The sequence below is a fragment of the Sylvia atricapilla genome, chromosome 8, assembly GCF_009819655.1.
Source record: "Sylvia atricapilla isolate bSylAtr1 chromosome 8, bSylAtr1.pri, whole genome shotgun sequence".
Classification (NCBI taxonomy): domain Eukaryota; kingdom Metazoa; phylum Chordata; class Aves; order Passeriformes; family Sylviidae; genus Sylvia; species Sylvia atricapilla.
This window is the reverse complement of record NC_089147.1, coordinates 23,466,525-23,481,091: the sequence shown is the minus strand read 5'-3', so window position 1 is coordinate 23,481,091 and position 14,567 is coordinate 23,466,525. Positions and strand designations below refer to the sequence as shown.

The 14,567-nt window shown below is 36.7% G+C and overlaps 1 protein-coding gene across 4 annotated transcripts in view; it reads left to right on the top strand.

Moving 5' to 3' along the window:
- POLR3A (RNA polymerase III subunit A) overlaps positions 1-14,567 on the top strand; it is a 37,541-nt gene that overhangs the window by 1,905 nt on the left and 21,069 nt on the right. For all 4 annotated transcript variants that reach the window (XM_066324105.1, XM_066324106.1, XM_066324104.1 and 1 more), the window contains exons 3-19: positions 110-247; positions 760-931; positions 2,119-2,273; positions 3,210-3,449; positions 4,365-4,527; positions 4,724-4,860; positions 5,403-5,506; positions 6,189-6,330; positions 6,803-6,943; positions 7,634-7,703; positions 8,397-8,524; positions 8,999-9,137; positions 10,310-10,474; positions 10,745-10,917; positions 11,525-11,636; positions 12,909-13,027; positions 14,322-14,459. In XM_066324105.1, coding sequence (XP_066180202.1) covers positions 110-247; positions 760-931; positions 2,119-2,273; positions 3,210-3,449; positions 4,365-4,527; positions 4,724-4,860; positions 5,403-5,506; positions 6,189-6,330; positions 6,803-6,943; positions 7,634-7,703; positions 8,397-8,524; positions 8,999-9,137; positions 10,310-10,474; positions 10,745-10,917; positions 11,525-11,636; positions 12,909-13,027; positions 14,322-14,459 — 2,436 coding nt within the window. The remainder of the gene's footprint in view (positions 1-109; positions 248-759; positions 932-2,118; positions 2,274-3,209; positions 3,450-4,364; positions 4,528-4,723; positions 4,861-5,402; positions 5,507-6,188; positions 6,331-6,802; positions 6,944-7,633; positions 7,704-8,396; positions 8,525-8,998; positions 9,138-10,309; positions 10,475-10,744; positions 10,918-11,524; positions 11,637-12,908; positions 13,028-14,321; positions 14,460-14,567) is intronic.

The window sequence follows — 14,567 nt, the reverse complement described above, 5'->3', positions numbered from 1 at the left end:
CTGCTACTAGGATTCCTGATCAGCTTAGAAACTGTTGTATTTTGTATCTATCCCATCACTTACAGCTGGCTTTTTGTCCCTCTAAATGTGTATGCTCTTTCTCCCACAGGGAACCAGTGAAAAAGACCGTCCCTGTGAAACCTGTGGGAAAAGTCTGGCTGATTGTTTAGGGCATTATGGGTACATTGACTTAGAGCTACCATGTTTTCACGTCGGGTACTTCAAAGCTGTGATAGGCATCTTACAGGTAAACAGGATCATGATTTGTTGACAGTTTCTAGTCTAAAAATGGAAATTTTCAGGAAAGATGATGCTTGAAAGTAATTGAGAAAGCCAAAATAAGGTTGTGTTATTAATTTATCTTTATGTACATTTTCTTTTGTAAAATATATGTATTTAAAGACCAGTCTTAGTGATGTTCTTTGTAATCACAGATGGATCAATTTAATCTATTATTTTTCTGCAGTTTGAATTAAACATATGCAGGGTAATCTGCCTTTTAGAACATCCCAGTAAGTCAAAGCTCTGTTCACTTTATATGAATTTTTAAGGCCCTGCCAACCTTAGCTGAAGATTTGTCTCATTGACTGTATTTTTTTTCCTCATGTGCTTTTTAATGTGTGACTTGATCTTTCAATCGAGACAGTAGAATCTCATTCAAAAACTGCACTGTGTTGAAGAATTTAAGCTGTTGTTTAAGAGGTTACATCTCTGAATGTGTCTCTCAAACAACTGTGTTTATACATGTTTACATTTCAGATGATCTGCAAAACCTGTTGCCGCATTATGCTGTCAGTGGAAGAGAAAAAGCAGTTTTTAGATTACCTAAAACGACCTGGCCTTACGTATCTCCAGAAGAGGGGGCTAAAAAAGAAAGTGTCTGAGAAGTGCCGAAAGAAAAACACTTGTCCTTACTGTGGAGCCTTTAATGGTGGGTATTGACAGGAGCAGTTTGTGAGTTATCTGCTCTGATGGTTTTTACCTTGATGGCTGTGATAGGATCCAAATCTTGAACATGCTTGTCCACTGCACAGCTAATGGGTGTTCTCTATGTCCTTTGTTAAGAAACAGGCAATTGTGTTTTTTGGGCCAGACACATGCTTGTTCACATCTCATTTGTGTGGATATAGACATTCTCCGAGTTTGCTTGCATTACTTAATGTTTGATACTTGATATAATGGCAAAATACCCCTTTTAACGTGTTTTTAATAAATATTGGGAGCTATTGGCAGTGATCAATACGTTCACACAAAAGCATTTGTAATTTTGAGTGAGCATCATTTTTCATCATTGTAGTATCTTTCTTAAGATGAGTCATTCCTCAGGGCAGAGTATTTCTGTAAGAGTTCATATCTGGTTTTCAAAATGTGTCTTGGTTTGTGTTTTTTCATCTACACTGATCATGCGTTTCTGCTGTTTAAGAACTTGCTGTATTACAGATTCACAGTAGGTTAATCCAGAACTTAAAACTTCTAACTTATGAAATTTTTGGGTTCTTTGTTGAAATGTTCAACACCTCAATAAAAGGAGAGCTGCTTTATTGTAAGTGCCCTGTCTACACATAGGGGACATAAAGAGTAGTCATTTATAAAAATTACATGATGCATCAGAATACTTAAGTAAAAAAAATTGAGCATTTGGACTAGTCTGTGGAAGTTTCATGATTAATGTTACCTGCATGACATGTAAATATTTGCTAGATTTTTCTGATCGTTCACTTCCAAAATTACTTCAGAAGATACTGAAGTAATGATACATAAATGGCACTTCTTAGTCCTGTTTTTAGTGTGGGAATTCCGCTTTAGAAATATCTGCTGTCAATGAGGGGAAGCTAAATTGGAGTATGGCTAAACCATTTGCAGCCTCAGAGGCTGGACCATCATGTAGATATACCAAACCATTCATACAAAAAGGTATAACTTGATTGTCCTTTTTCTGTTCTGTGAGTTTAGGAAGCTGGTTAATAAAGCTGATTAAGTTTTATTTTATTCTTGTGTTCACTGAAGGTTTAGCTTGTTTTGGAACTGTAACTTACTTAAGTTTTGGTGGTGTTTTGGTTTGTGTTTTTATTATTTTGAAATAAAATCCCAAGATAATCCATATTTAATTTCTTGCAGGAACTGTGAAGAAGTGTGGTTTGTTGAAAATAATACACGAAAAGTACAAGACAAATAAGAAAGTCGTAGATCCAATAGTATCTACTTTTCTCCAGTCCTTTGAAACTGCCATTGAATATAACAAAGAAGTAGAACCCTTACTGGGAAGAGCTCAGGTGAATTTTATTATAATTTAAATTTTTTGCTAGTTTTTGTGCATGAAATAAGACTCCTTAAAGGTTTGCAGTGTATCAGCTTAAGTCTTCTGATGGTCCAAGAATTTTGTATATCAAAAGATACGTGAAGAATGTTTGTATCCAATGCAATAATGTTAACTTTGATAAAATGATAAATTCAGTATATTAGCATGTTGTGATACACCATTACTTGCCTGTAAAGAAAGGGATGTTCTTGGTGTGTTATGCTTGTATAAACCAGGCAAGGAAGAAAAAACAGGTCCATAGAAAGTTTGCATGTATATATAGATTCCCTGTAACTCTGCTATTAATTCCAATATGCACATTTTTTTCTTCAGAAATTCTTAATGTTGAGAAGGAGAGAAGAGGCTTAATTTGCTAAGTGTTTATTTCGTTAGCTTTCCATTGTGTACAATTTTGTTTTGTTCTGCTCTTTGCAAGCTGGAAAGATGTCCAGATACATACTTGGATGGAAAAAGTAGTGAGTACAACAAAAGCCGTATTAAGGCAAGAGAAATTAAGTTTTGAAAAATATTAAGGAAGTACTGTGGTCAGGTGATGTTTTACAAATAAAAGGAATACAATGTACTGTAAGTTTGTTGTAGGATGTTAATTGAGTTGCTTTGTCTATTAATGATGAAATATTCTCCATTAAATCTTGAGACAAGATAAGAAGTAAACATGCATAAACAGGGAAAAAATGGAAAGGAAGGATATATAGCAAGTTAACATCTGAGATGCCAAAAGCATTGGTTCAGAATAAATAAACCAAAACATAGTTTTGTTGGCATGAATAGTTCTCTATTTGCCTTTGAAAAAGGCTATTTCTGAACATGAGTAAAATAAGGGGAGGAGGGAAGCTTTGAAACCTGACATTGTGGCTTCTTCTCCCCATTTTCCCAATGGGTTTTGTAGGAAAACTTGAATCCTTTGGTAGTATTGAACCTCTTTAAAAGAATCCCAGTGGAAGACATCCCTCTACTTCTGATGAACCCGCAAGCAGGTAAACCTTCAGATCTGATCCTCACACGGCTCCTGGTGCCTCCACTGTGTATCAGACCCTCTGTTGTGAGCGATTTGAAGTCTGGCACCAATGAGGACGATTTGACAATGAAACTGACAGAGATCATTTTCCTCAATGATGTGATAAAAAAGGTGAGTCAGTCTTCATGCTCTGAGACTGTTTTCTTCAGGAAGATTTGTGCAGAATGTAGTAGGTGGATTTAGTGCTTTGTCTTGTGCTGTATTTCTATGTCGTGGGGCATTTTACTGAGAGATAGGAGAAGCTCACTTCAGATGGAACTGGCTTGACTGTCTGCTTTGCAGTGTAGGACCTGCTGAAGGTCTGCTGGGATTCTTTTGGGAAATGCTTTTTCATTTCAGCTCTGGTCCGTTAACTTTATCTTACTTTTTTCTTTATTTTCTCCTCTCCCATGACTGTCAACTTTTTCAGTAGTCACTTAAAATGAAAATATTACACCTAGTGATTTGTGTTGGGTTTTTATTCTTGTAGACCTTCCTCTTTTTTATGTTTTGTGCTTTATTTATTCCACCATCTGTTCTTGAGAAATCAGGTTTCATTTAGCATAGTCATCAAATTGCGACTAAAAGAAGATTGGACATATTATCATTTGTTTAGAAGAGCACTTCAACTGGAATAATACTTATCACACTTTTCAACACTGTTCCTCTGTCAGGCAGACAAAATTAATTGAGTACTAACTCTTCCATGATTGAAAAATTATTATCTATTGATTTTCCTGTCAAGTAGTATTAACTTAAGTGGATTGGAAAAAATGTAATTTAAACGAATACCTAATTTTATGAGCATTTGTTCAAAACCCATATTAGTAAAAAGATTTTTTTTTGGCTGAGTTCCCTTGCAGTGGGCCTTATGCTATGGCAATATTCACCCTGTTACAAAGTTATTTTCCCTTTTTCATTCCAGTCAATGGAATTTTCATAATATTATTTGCAGAGGAGAAGTTGTACTCGTAACAGAAAAATTCCTGAGTAGTTTAATATGTGTTGTTATGTTTATTTTCTGAATTGGATCACTTTTCTGTTTAGCATAGGATATCAGGAGCCAAAACACAGATGATTATGGAAGACTGGGATTTTCTTCAACTGCAGTGTGCCCTGTACATTAATAGTGAGCTGTCTGGAATACCCCTCAACATGGCACCTAAAAAATGGACCAGGGGTTTTGTTCAAAGACTTAAGGGAAAGCAAGGTATGTCTAAAAGATTGTTTTTGATTATTGTTTTATATTTGAACCTCAGATCTTTGCTGTTGCCAAGTGTCTCTCTGCTACTCTTGTGTTGCACTTCAGTTCTGTACTTTAAAAGATGTTCTAATGTGCTGTCTTAACACATAGCATTTTGAAAACTACTTGTATTAAAAGAGTTTTAACTGTTTTGTTTTGTTAGGTCGGTTTAGAGGCAATCTGTCTGGAAAAAGAGTGGATTTTTCTGGCAGAACAGTCATTTCACCTGATCCTAACTTAAGAATAGATGAAGTGGCAGTGCCTATTCATGTTGCTAAAATACTGACCTTTCCTGAAAAGGTAAGTGGTGTAGACTCAAAAACTTTTTCTATTTCTCTTTTTTTTTCCCCCAAGCCAGAAAAACACAGTAAGTAAGAAACCATGTAGTTTCTTTACTGTAAAAGGGACTGAATGTATTGCATTATGTTTGAGATGCCATTCAGTGGTGCTTTGGCAGTTCTGTTGCTGCTGGCAAATAAACATCTCTAGTATTGGATAAGGGCAAGTGCTGACAAGATGTGGTAAGGCATGACATCTCTAGAACTGAGAGTTTTGCTTCATATTTTTTCAACTCATTCATAGATTTGTATGAAGGAGTGGTTGTGTATTTTTATTCTAAGTTTCCCTCCTCTATTTTGAATTCAATTTTCCTCTGATATTCTGCTCAAAGACAGGCTGATGTTTTTCTCCTCTATTCCTTCCTGCAAATTCCCCTCAGCAGCTGGAGGCTGTGTAGGGGGATTGTCAGTTGAGCCTAAAATTTGAGAACACAAAAGCCACCAGTAAAAACAAGATCCTGAAACATATTCTGTTTGTTTCTGATTGAAGTCTTTATACAACAGGTGAACAAAGCAAATATTAATTTTATGAGGAAACTGGTCTGTAATGGTCCTGATGTTCATCCTGGAGCAAACTTCATACAGCAGAGGCACACCCAGATGAAAAGGTATCATGCTTATCTATAATGATTATCACTTTTTATTTCTCCCCATAAACTTGGCTTTTTTTGCTATGTGAAGGCAGTTCTATCTGCTGGGATTAAAATTTATTTTTAGAATCTTTCATAAAGGGCAGTAGAAAAATAATTGTGTTTATGTTCTCAGGTTTAGTGTACAATTTTTTTTAAGTAGTCTCTTGCATTTAAACTAAAGTGCACATACTGATGATGTTGAACTACAGTTAGAATTATGTTCTTTTATGACTGAGTCTATCTTAGTTGAAATAGAGAGTGTAGTACAGACACAAGTGAAAACAGGTGGTTTTGGGCAAGCTGTACTGGCTGTGTTCATGTGAAAGCTAATCTGCAGTTAGTTTATGGGTAGAAAGTAGGGGTAATACATGAGTGAAACATCCTATTCTCTGATACTATTGAAATAAATTGTGTGTATTTACAATCAACTTCTTTTTTCCTTAATGTTTTAATCACTGTAGCTTTGTTGACTAATGTCAAAATACATGCATTGGTTAAAATAGCAGCAACTGCTGTTCAGTTTTGTCTTCTAGTTATTGTAATACAAATACTCCAGCATTTAATGGAAAAGTTGCCATTATAAACACAGAAATAATTTTTAGTTTTCTTTCTACTGTCTGTTTATCTTCTGACTACGTTATTATTTCTTCATCTGAAGATTTTTGAAATACGGGAACCGAGAGAAGATGGCCCAGGAGCTGAAGTTCGGTGATATTGTGGAGCGACATCTGATAGACGGTGACATCGTCCTGTTCAACAGGCAGCCCTCTCTGCACAAGCTGAGCATCATGGCTCACATTGTGAGTGCTCACAGGCTGGCACAGACACTGCAGCCTGCAATATTAGGCACTTTATGGTGTTTCTGTCTTATGCAACCAAAATTAAATAGTTCCTGCCCAGCAAGAATGGATGAAGTGCAGTTGTGCTTATGCATGAGAATTGATGTGTACCAAGGCAGGATGCTGTGTGCACACTTCTGCCAAGAGTCATAATTGACGTGAGCATTTCATTTTTGTGGAGTTGATGTGATCTCTACAAAGCATGTTGTCTTCTGTGCTTTTTATAAATTCTTCATAATGAAAATTATTATATAATAGAATGTGAGTACAATTTCTGTCAGTTACTGGTTGAGCTGAATCCTATAATCAGGAATTTTGACTCATGTTTGTAATATAAAGAGGAAGTCTTCAAGGAAGCGCTTGGGTATTGCTTTTTTTTAGCCATGCTTGACTGTGTGCATCTTTTTTTTTTCTTTTTTTTTTTTTTCCCCAGGCTAGAGTAAAACCTCACAGGACATTCAGGTTCAATGAATGTGTCTGTACACCATACAATGCAGACTTTGATGGAGATGAGATGAACCTTCACCTTCCTCAGACAGAAGAAGCAAAAGCAGAAGCACTTGTTTTAATGGGGGTGGGTAGATAAAATGCTCATGTTGGGATTTTGCTGGTGGTAGATGGGCTTACCAATCCATTGCTCCTTTAGGGTTACTGAATGCTACTCCTATTTCAGATGTACCCATACAATTGTTGGCTGCAGTCTGTAGGAACTCACTGAACTGACTTGTGAGCTTAAAAACAGCACCCCCAAGTGTGTGATTCAGGTCTGTGTGGCAATGGGTTCAGGCAAAACTTCTCCATAGGTGGGGGTGGTTAACTGGAGCAGTAGTCTGAGTAAAAGGTAAGATCATGGGGCACGATTGTTCCACATCAGAAGGGACCACACCTTGCAGTATTCCAGTAGATTCCTGTAGTGAAGGTAATATCTCTTGTCCTTTTCGCTGTTCTCAAAACTAGTTTGCCTTCTCTTCCCTGTCCTACTAAAACACATCAAGTTGTTTGCCACTTCTGCTTTGGAACCAGAATATGTCATTTGCAGTAACTTTTCTCAGACCATTCCTTAGCAGTCAATAGATGGGCATGGACTGAAATGAACTGAAACTTCTGGCTTATCTTTTCTATCTTTTTGAAGAAAGCTGTAGTTTGATTTAGAATAAATTTTGACAATTTCACCATAAAATAAATGTCTTAAATGGTAGGTTTCATTTTGAATAGCAAATGGAATATCAGTGTCTTCAAATGCATATCTTTTTGTGTCACACAGACTAAAGCAAACTTGGTAACACCAAGAAATGGAGAACCTCTTATTGCTGCTATTCAAGACTTCCTCACTGGTGTGTATGAGCTTATTTCAGAGCTGTGTGATCTAACAGTTGTTCATTCAGAATCATTTCCCTTTTTCAGAATTTTTCTGTAGTAATTAAAAACTTCCTCCTTTCTCAAGTCAAAGTGACATGATTAAATAAGGCCCTTGTTTTCCTGAAATATAATGATGCTCTCAGAGTAATTTCTGATGCTGTCTACTTTTGTAGCTGCAGTTGTTACTACCTTTGAGTGTATTTTGCTGTGTTTTTCTGCAAATGAGTGTTTTGAGATCTTTGTCTGCATTCAGTAGACAATGTAAAACTGCCTGTGATTTTGGTGGAGGAGTTAATTTCACTCAGTAAACACTGGCTTTAACCTACAGTATGTACCTTCGACATCTTTAATTCTTTGGGAAATGGTCAATGAACATAAGGAAGAAAGTGTACATCAATAAATGTCAGGGCCTTGTTTCACTTATGAAATAGAGTCTGAGAGCAAGAGATTAGGTTATGGAAATAGACTGTTCCTAATTTTTAGACATTTAGTGCAGAGCAATTTAAAAAAATTCTGGAAAGGATTTACAACTAAAGCTGTCTAAACTATTGGTTTTTTGCATAGTAAGTAGCTGATTTGTATTAGAATGAAATAATTGACACTGAATATGCAATAGCTTTTAAACTGAATCTAAATTTAGTATGTCACAATATGTTTTTTCATTCCAGGTGCATATCTTCTTACATTGAAAGATACCTTTTTTGATCGAGCCAAAGCCTGTCAAATCATTGCTTCTATCCTGGTTGGCAAGGATGAAAAGGTTAAAGTTCGTCTTCCACCCCCAGCAATTCTGAAGGTGTGTCAAACTACTTTTTTCATGGTGCTAAGACTTTCTCTATTGCATGTTCTTGACCCGTGGTGATGTTACATGAATCTTTGAATTCCTGAAGTTTTAAATCAAAGCTGCTTTATAAAGAAGTAATTATGAACGTTGCAACCTCTGAGAAATGAAATGATAGCAGCATCTTTGAGGTTCTTTCCCTTTTCTAGTTAGAAAGGGGAACATGGCAGTAAAAAGAAGCAGTAGAGCACATTTCTCTAAGTGTCTGCACATACCTTATTGTAGAAGATAACCATTCAGCACTCGGGGTTTAAATCTATGAAAGTGGGTATTATTTTTCAAAGGGATGCTACTATGCATTTCTACAAGTATGATTCTCTGTAGATGTGTTCTGTATATAAAGCAATTTTACAATTAAATTCTTGCTAGCTCTCTTTCTGTAGTTGTAGCATGAACTCATAATCTTTATTCTCCTTCTGTTTCTCTCAGCCTGTAACACTCTGGACAGGAAAACAGGTTTTCAGCCTCATTCTCAAACCCAGTGATGATTGTCCTGTAAAAGCCAACCTTCGAACAAAGGGCAAACAGTATTGTGGCAAAGGGGAGGACCTATGTTACAATGATTCCTGTGAGTGACACTTCTAAAGCCATTTTTTGAGAGTCTTCAAAGAAATCATCGAAATTATTGAGCTCACTGTAGGCGTTGAAGCAGTATTTTACATAAGTGTTCTTGAAATGAAAAATTAAATCTTGCAGATTTTCTTGAGAGTTGAAGTCATGCTAAACATGTTTTCTTAAAATAAAGTGTGTTCTGTATGATACTCAGCTTGTCGCGATGCTAACTTAGTGTTTGAAGGTGAGAGAGAATAAAGCAAAGCTTAGAAAAGTGGTTGTTCCGCGGGCAAATGGGAAAATTTAGTCTCTTGACAGAGGGTAGTAATACAGGGATTAGAAGTCAAACACTGAAAAGAGTTAGAATATGCAGGAAAGATAAATCCTTAGGATATAAAGCCATCCATGTCCTTCCAGTTAGGGACATCAGTTGTAGACGAAACGCAAAGCAGTATGGTTGAAAAGGCTGTAGGAGATGAGCAAGACTTTGCTTAGAATCAATTTAACGTTTATGTGGTGACTGTTGGAAAGGAGCTTGAGCAGGCAGGGTTGGGCTGGTTCCTTGCTGCTCACAAGTGTGAGTTGAGGAACCATTCATTTACACTGCAGTGTTGCCTCAAGAAAGAATTTCCCTGTTAGCACCCAAGTCCACTCTACAGACGACAGAATGATTTCTGTAGATGAAAGGAGCAGTCTGTGCTATAAAGTTGGTTGTAAACATGATGGAACAATTTTTTTCAGCCTCTAAATATTGTAGACAAAAGGCCACAAAGCCATCCTGCTCACACTCCTGTGAACATAAGACATCTTTATTTGACAGTTTATTAATTTTAGAAAATACGGGAAGAATTCACATTTTCTGAGTTTACCGGAGCATATGATGTGGAAAACTTCTACATTTTATTGTTGGTTGTGTTCAGTTCTCTGAAAAAAGTTCATTTCTGAAGACATAGTAATTCTCTTCAGAAAGTTCTCTGCAAATTCTCAAAGTCTCAAAACCTGCTATCATGTTTAGATTTAATATAATAAATGATAGAGCAGTGACTTGTGCTTCAAGAAGATGATACCTGAATTCACATATTGAGCGTGGACAGAGCTTTTATTTAAAAATTCTCTCTGTAAGTGATTGCTAGTGGTTTGTGAATGTTTTGGAAAACCAGTGAATTATTTTTGCCTTTTCATTTCTAGATGTCACAATTCAAAACAGTGAGTTAATGAGTGGCAGTATGGACAAAGGAACACTGGGGTCAGGATCCAAGAACAACATCTTCTACATCTTGCTGAGAGACTGGGGCCAGGTGGAAGCTGCAGATGCCATGTCACGTCTGGCCAGACTTGCTCCAGTCTATCTTTGTAAGTACATTTCCTTGTAAAATAGTACTTTAAGGCAGAAATAGAGAGCAGGCAAGATTTTTGCTTCAAATATGACATGTTGTCCTTAAAAAATCAGCTTGTTTTGAAGCTGGCAGACAGTGAAACAACTTACTGTGGTTATGAAATGCTTGTGATGGTCACATGATGGGAGGCAAAATTGAAAGTTCCCAATAACATTTCCTGGGTTTAATTTGTTTTCTCTAAACGAGATTGAACTATCAAAATAATTAATTTTCTTTTTAATAATAGCTAATCGTGGCTTTTCAATTGGAATTGGTGATGTAACCCCTGGGCAGGGCCTGCTAAAAGCTAAGTATGAGCTGCTGAATGCTGGCTATAAGAAATGTGATGAGTATATTGAAGCTCTGAACACTGGCAAGCTACAGCAGCAGCCTGGTTGTACTGCAGAAGAGACACTGGAGGTAAATTTTTTAATTTAATTCACTATCCATTCCAAGTAGAGGCTTCACAAATATGTTCTTATACATTGCGAAGTCTGAAGTTGTCTTCTGGAACCTAAAAATACAAGCAAATCCAGTCCCTAGGCATGTAACATGAGCTGAGTCTGTATAGACTTAAGATGTTTGTATGCATCTAAAAATATTAGCTAAATACAGAAAAACTGAAACCCTCCAGGGTGTATTGGGGTGATACAAGAGAATAGAACTACACAGATAGTTGGAATGGAGTTGATTACATTTATCAAGATTTTTGTGGTTATCTTCTATGTAGCACAGTGTGATTTAGAGCTTAGTGCAATGCTCAGTTTAGCTGATGTTTTTGATGTTGGTAAGAGATTGTCAGTTTCCTGGATACCCCTGTCTTATCCCAGCAAAGACATTTTCTTCAGCAAACTGGAAGTTAGGCAAGCTGAAATTTAAAATTGTTTTACCTGAAGCAACAGCTAGATTTCTTTATCTTTACTGTATTTTGATTTCCCTTTGACTACTGAAGGTGTTGCTGGGATTGATAGAGTTCTGTTTGTGTGTCTTTTAGCAAATTCTGAACCTCTGAAATACTGTATTTCAGGCCTTAATCCTTAAAGAGCTGTCTGTTATCAGAGATCATGCTGGCAGTGCCTGTCTCAGAGAACTGGACAAGAGCAACAGTCCCCTGATCATGGCTCTCTGTGGCTCTAAAGGTAGGGACAGCTGAACTTGGCCATGTAGGTTGCTCACTCCTTCACTTATGTGAAACTTATTTGTTCCATCTTTACAGCTTGTTTTATACTGTCAGTTGTGCAAGTTCATGTCACAGCTGTTTCAAGTGACTCAGTAAGTACAAGTTGGGTATAGTTAGTTAAAATTAAGCTGATCTTGTGATATTCTTGTGTCCTAATTTTTAGTACAATTTGCTAAACGTCTTTTTGGAACTTTGGATGTTCTTAGGACTTGAACTGATTGATCAGTAAAAGGTTTTCAGTTGTGTTTCTACTTCAAGTCTTCATATCCCATAGAAAATTCAGCTGTAAATGATACATTCAGAATTGGAACTAACATTTCCTAGAATCATAGAATTATTTGGAAGGGCCTTTAAAGATCACCTCGTTCCAGCCCACCATGCTGTGAGTTGGGACACCTTCTACCAGACTAGGATGGGGCATCCACAGCTTCTCTGAGCAACCTGTTCCAGTGCCTCACCACCCTCCTAATAAAGTTTCTTCCTGATATCTAATCTAAACCTGCCTTCTGACAGTTTAAAGTCATTCCCCTTGTTCTGTCACTACATGCCCTTGTGTAAAGCCCCTCTTTGTCTTACTTGTAGCCCCTCTTTAGGTCCTGGAAGGTGCTATAGGGTCTCACAAATTCTTGTGTGAGCTTTCATTTGTTTTGTTTAAGAATTTGAAGAAATCACTTTTGTCTTTTTTAGCTGTCTAATAAAAATATATTAAGTGTATCATTTTTGTGGGGGTGATCTGGAGACATTGTTTGCAAACATATTCAGCAAATAAAACTTCTGAGTTAGTGATTTAATTCCATAGGAATTAATTTGTTCTAGGAGTTCTTGTAGACACTGAGCGCTTTATGAGAAACATTGTTTAAGTATGTTTATTGAAGAAATTATGAAGCAAAATATGTAGGTTGGGATCATGGGTTGTGTAAAGCACAGTTCGTAATACGAGCCAGGATAATATAAGGACTGAAGCCAGATAATGGTATGAATGTCTATGACCCAAAGGAAAAAAAAAGTGAAAAATTGTTGGCTGTATTATATACTTAATTGCCAGTCTTTGCATAGATGCTGAAATGAGCAGGATGAGTAACAGAAAAGCTTCTCTAACTCATGAGATCTGTTTTGTTGAGCAGTTACTAGGCTAAATAATTGACTTGCATGGAAGTGAAGATAGCTCATCAAGGAAGCATTTTATTCCTGATTTGTGAGTGAGGGGCTTTCTTTTCCTTTGTCTTTTCAGGCTCCTTCATTAACATATCCCAGATGATTGCTTGTGTAGGGCAGCAGGCTATCAGTGGGTCCCGTGTTCCTGATGGATTTGAGAACAGGTCCTTGCCTCACTTTGAGAAGCATTCTAAGGTAATTCTGGATGTTTACAGCAGACTGTGAAGGAAAGTGAAACAAGCTTCTTTAAGGCATTTTGTGAAGAATACATGATAAAATGTGTTGTCACAATATGCTGAAAAGAATCGTATATGGTCCATGTAAAATGTTTTGTGTGATTTGGGAATTAACAACAGTGTTCTGAATTGCCCTAGGATATTTAGTTAACTTGACTTTTTACAGCTAAGCCTTTGACCTTTCTAATGTAGTAAAATTAAAGTGAGGTGATGATACATTTTTGGTTCTCTTCAGAGTCCTGAAAATGGTTTGTTAAAGTTTCTCCCTGGAGTTACATTTGACTGCACTAATACTTTCCAGGAAAACTGCTGGATTTTTGTTAGTGTCTTTAGAAACATGGTGAGACATGCCAGATAAACCATTCTAGTTTATCTCTTTTTCCACTAGGATAGGTACCATGGGTTACTCTGTGTTTCATGTTTCAGTTTGGTCGTACATGAAGCAATAATGACTCTCATGCACTTGTTGATATTATGCAGTGAGATTAATTTCTTTTAAAGTGCTATTTGAAATCCAATGAACAGTAGTGAAGGTTCTAGGTATAAGCCCATAGTCTAGTTAGTGTGTTAGCTAAGTGTCAGATGGTAGCTATGACACTTACATATGCGACTAAATGTTCAAATTTCAACTTCTGAGTTCTGTAACATACTGAATAAGTAGAAAGAAACAATACTTAATGCTTTAGACCAGAAGAAAAAATTTACTTCTAGCTTTTTTTCTGATTTAGATTTACATTACCTGTTAAATAACAAAAAGTCATTTTTTACTTGAAGGGATGCCTGCGTAAATGTTATTGGCAAGAACTTTCCTCAGGGTTGAGGGCAAACCATTCCAAAAAATTATTTATATACATATCTCCAGCCATATTTTTCCTGGATGCCTTAGTCTTCAGCAAATACCTTTTCACTAGTGTAGCAAAATGAACATTCTTAATTGCGTTTTCAGTTTTTCCAAGTTTAACGTAAGTGTTGGTGTAGTATTGGGAAGGAATAGCTCGAAGTGTGACAGGGTTTGTAGGAGGAGGGAGAAACTCTGTTAGATTAGTTTGGAAGAACTAGGCAAGGGTTTCTGAAACCTTTATTCTGATCTAAAATATAAATATGGAACTTGAGAGCTAAGCAGAGCTGAGATTGTTTTGGTGGGGGCATTGCCTAACTTTCAGAAAGCATTTCAATGACATGCACCATGTTTTTTTCTAACATACAGAGCATATGTTGCATTTTAACTGTGTTTTTACCACTCTTCCCTGCAGCTCCCTGCAGCAAAGGGGTTTGTTGCGAACAGCTTCTATTCTGGATTGACTCCCACTGAATTTTTTTTCCACACAATGGCTGGTCGAGAAGGTCTGGTTGATACAGCTGTAAAAACAGCTGAAACTGGGTATATGCAGGTAACTATCAGCAGAATGAGGATTTTGTCAGTCTTGAAAAATGTGTCTACATTCTCATGTGTGTGTTGAGGTGATGGAACAGGGAGAACACTGTGTGTTTTTAATGTA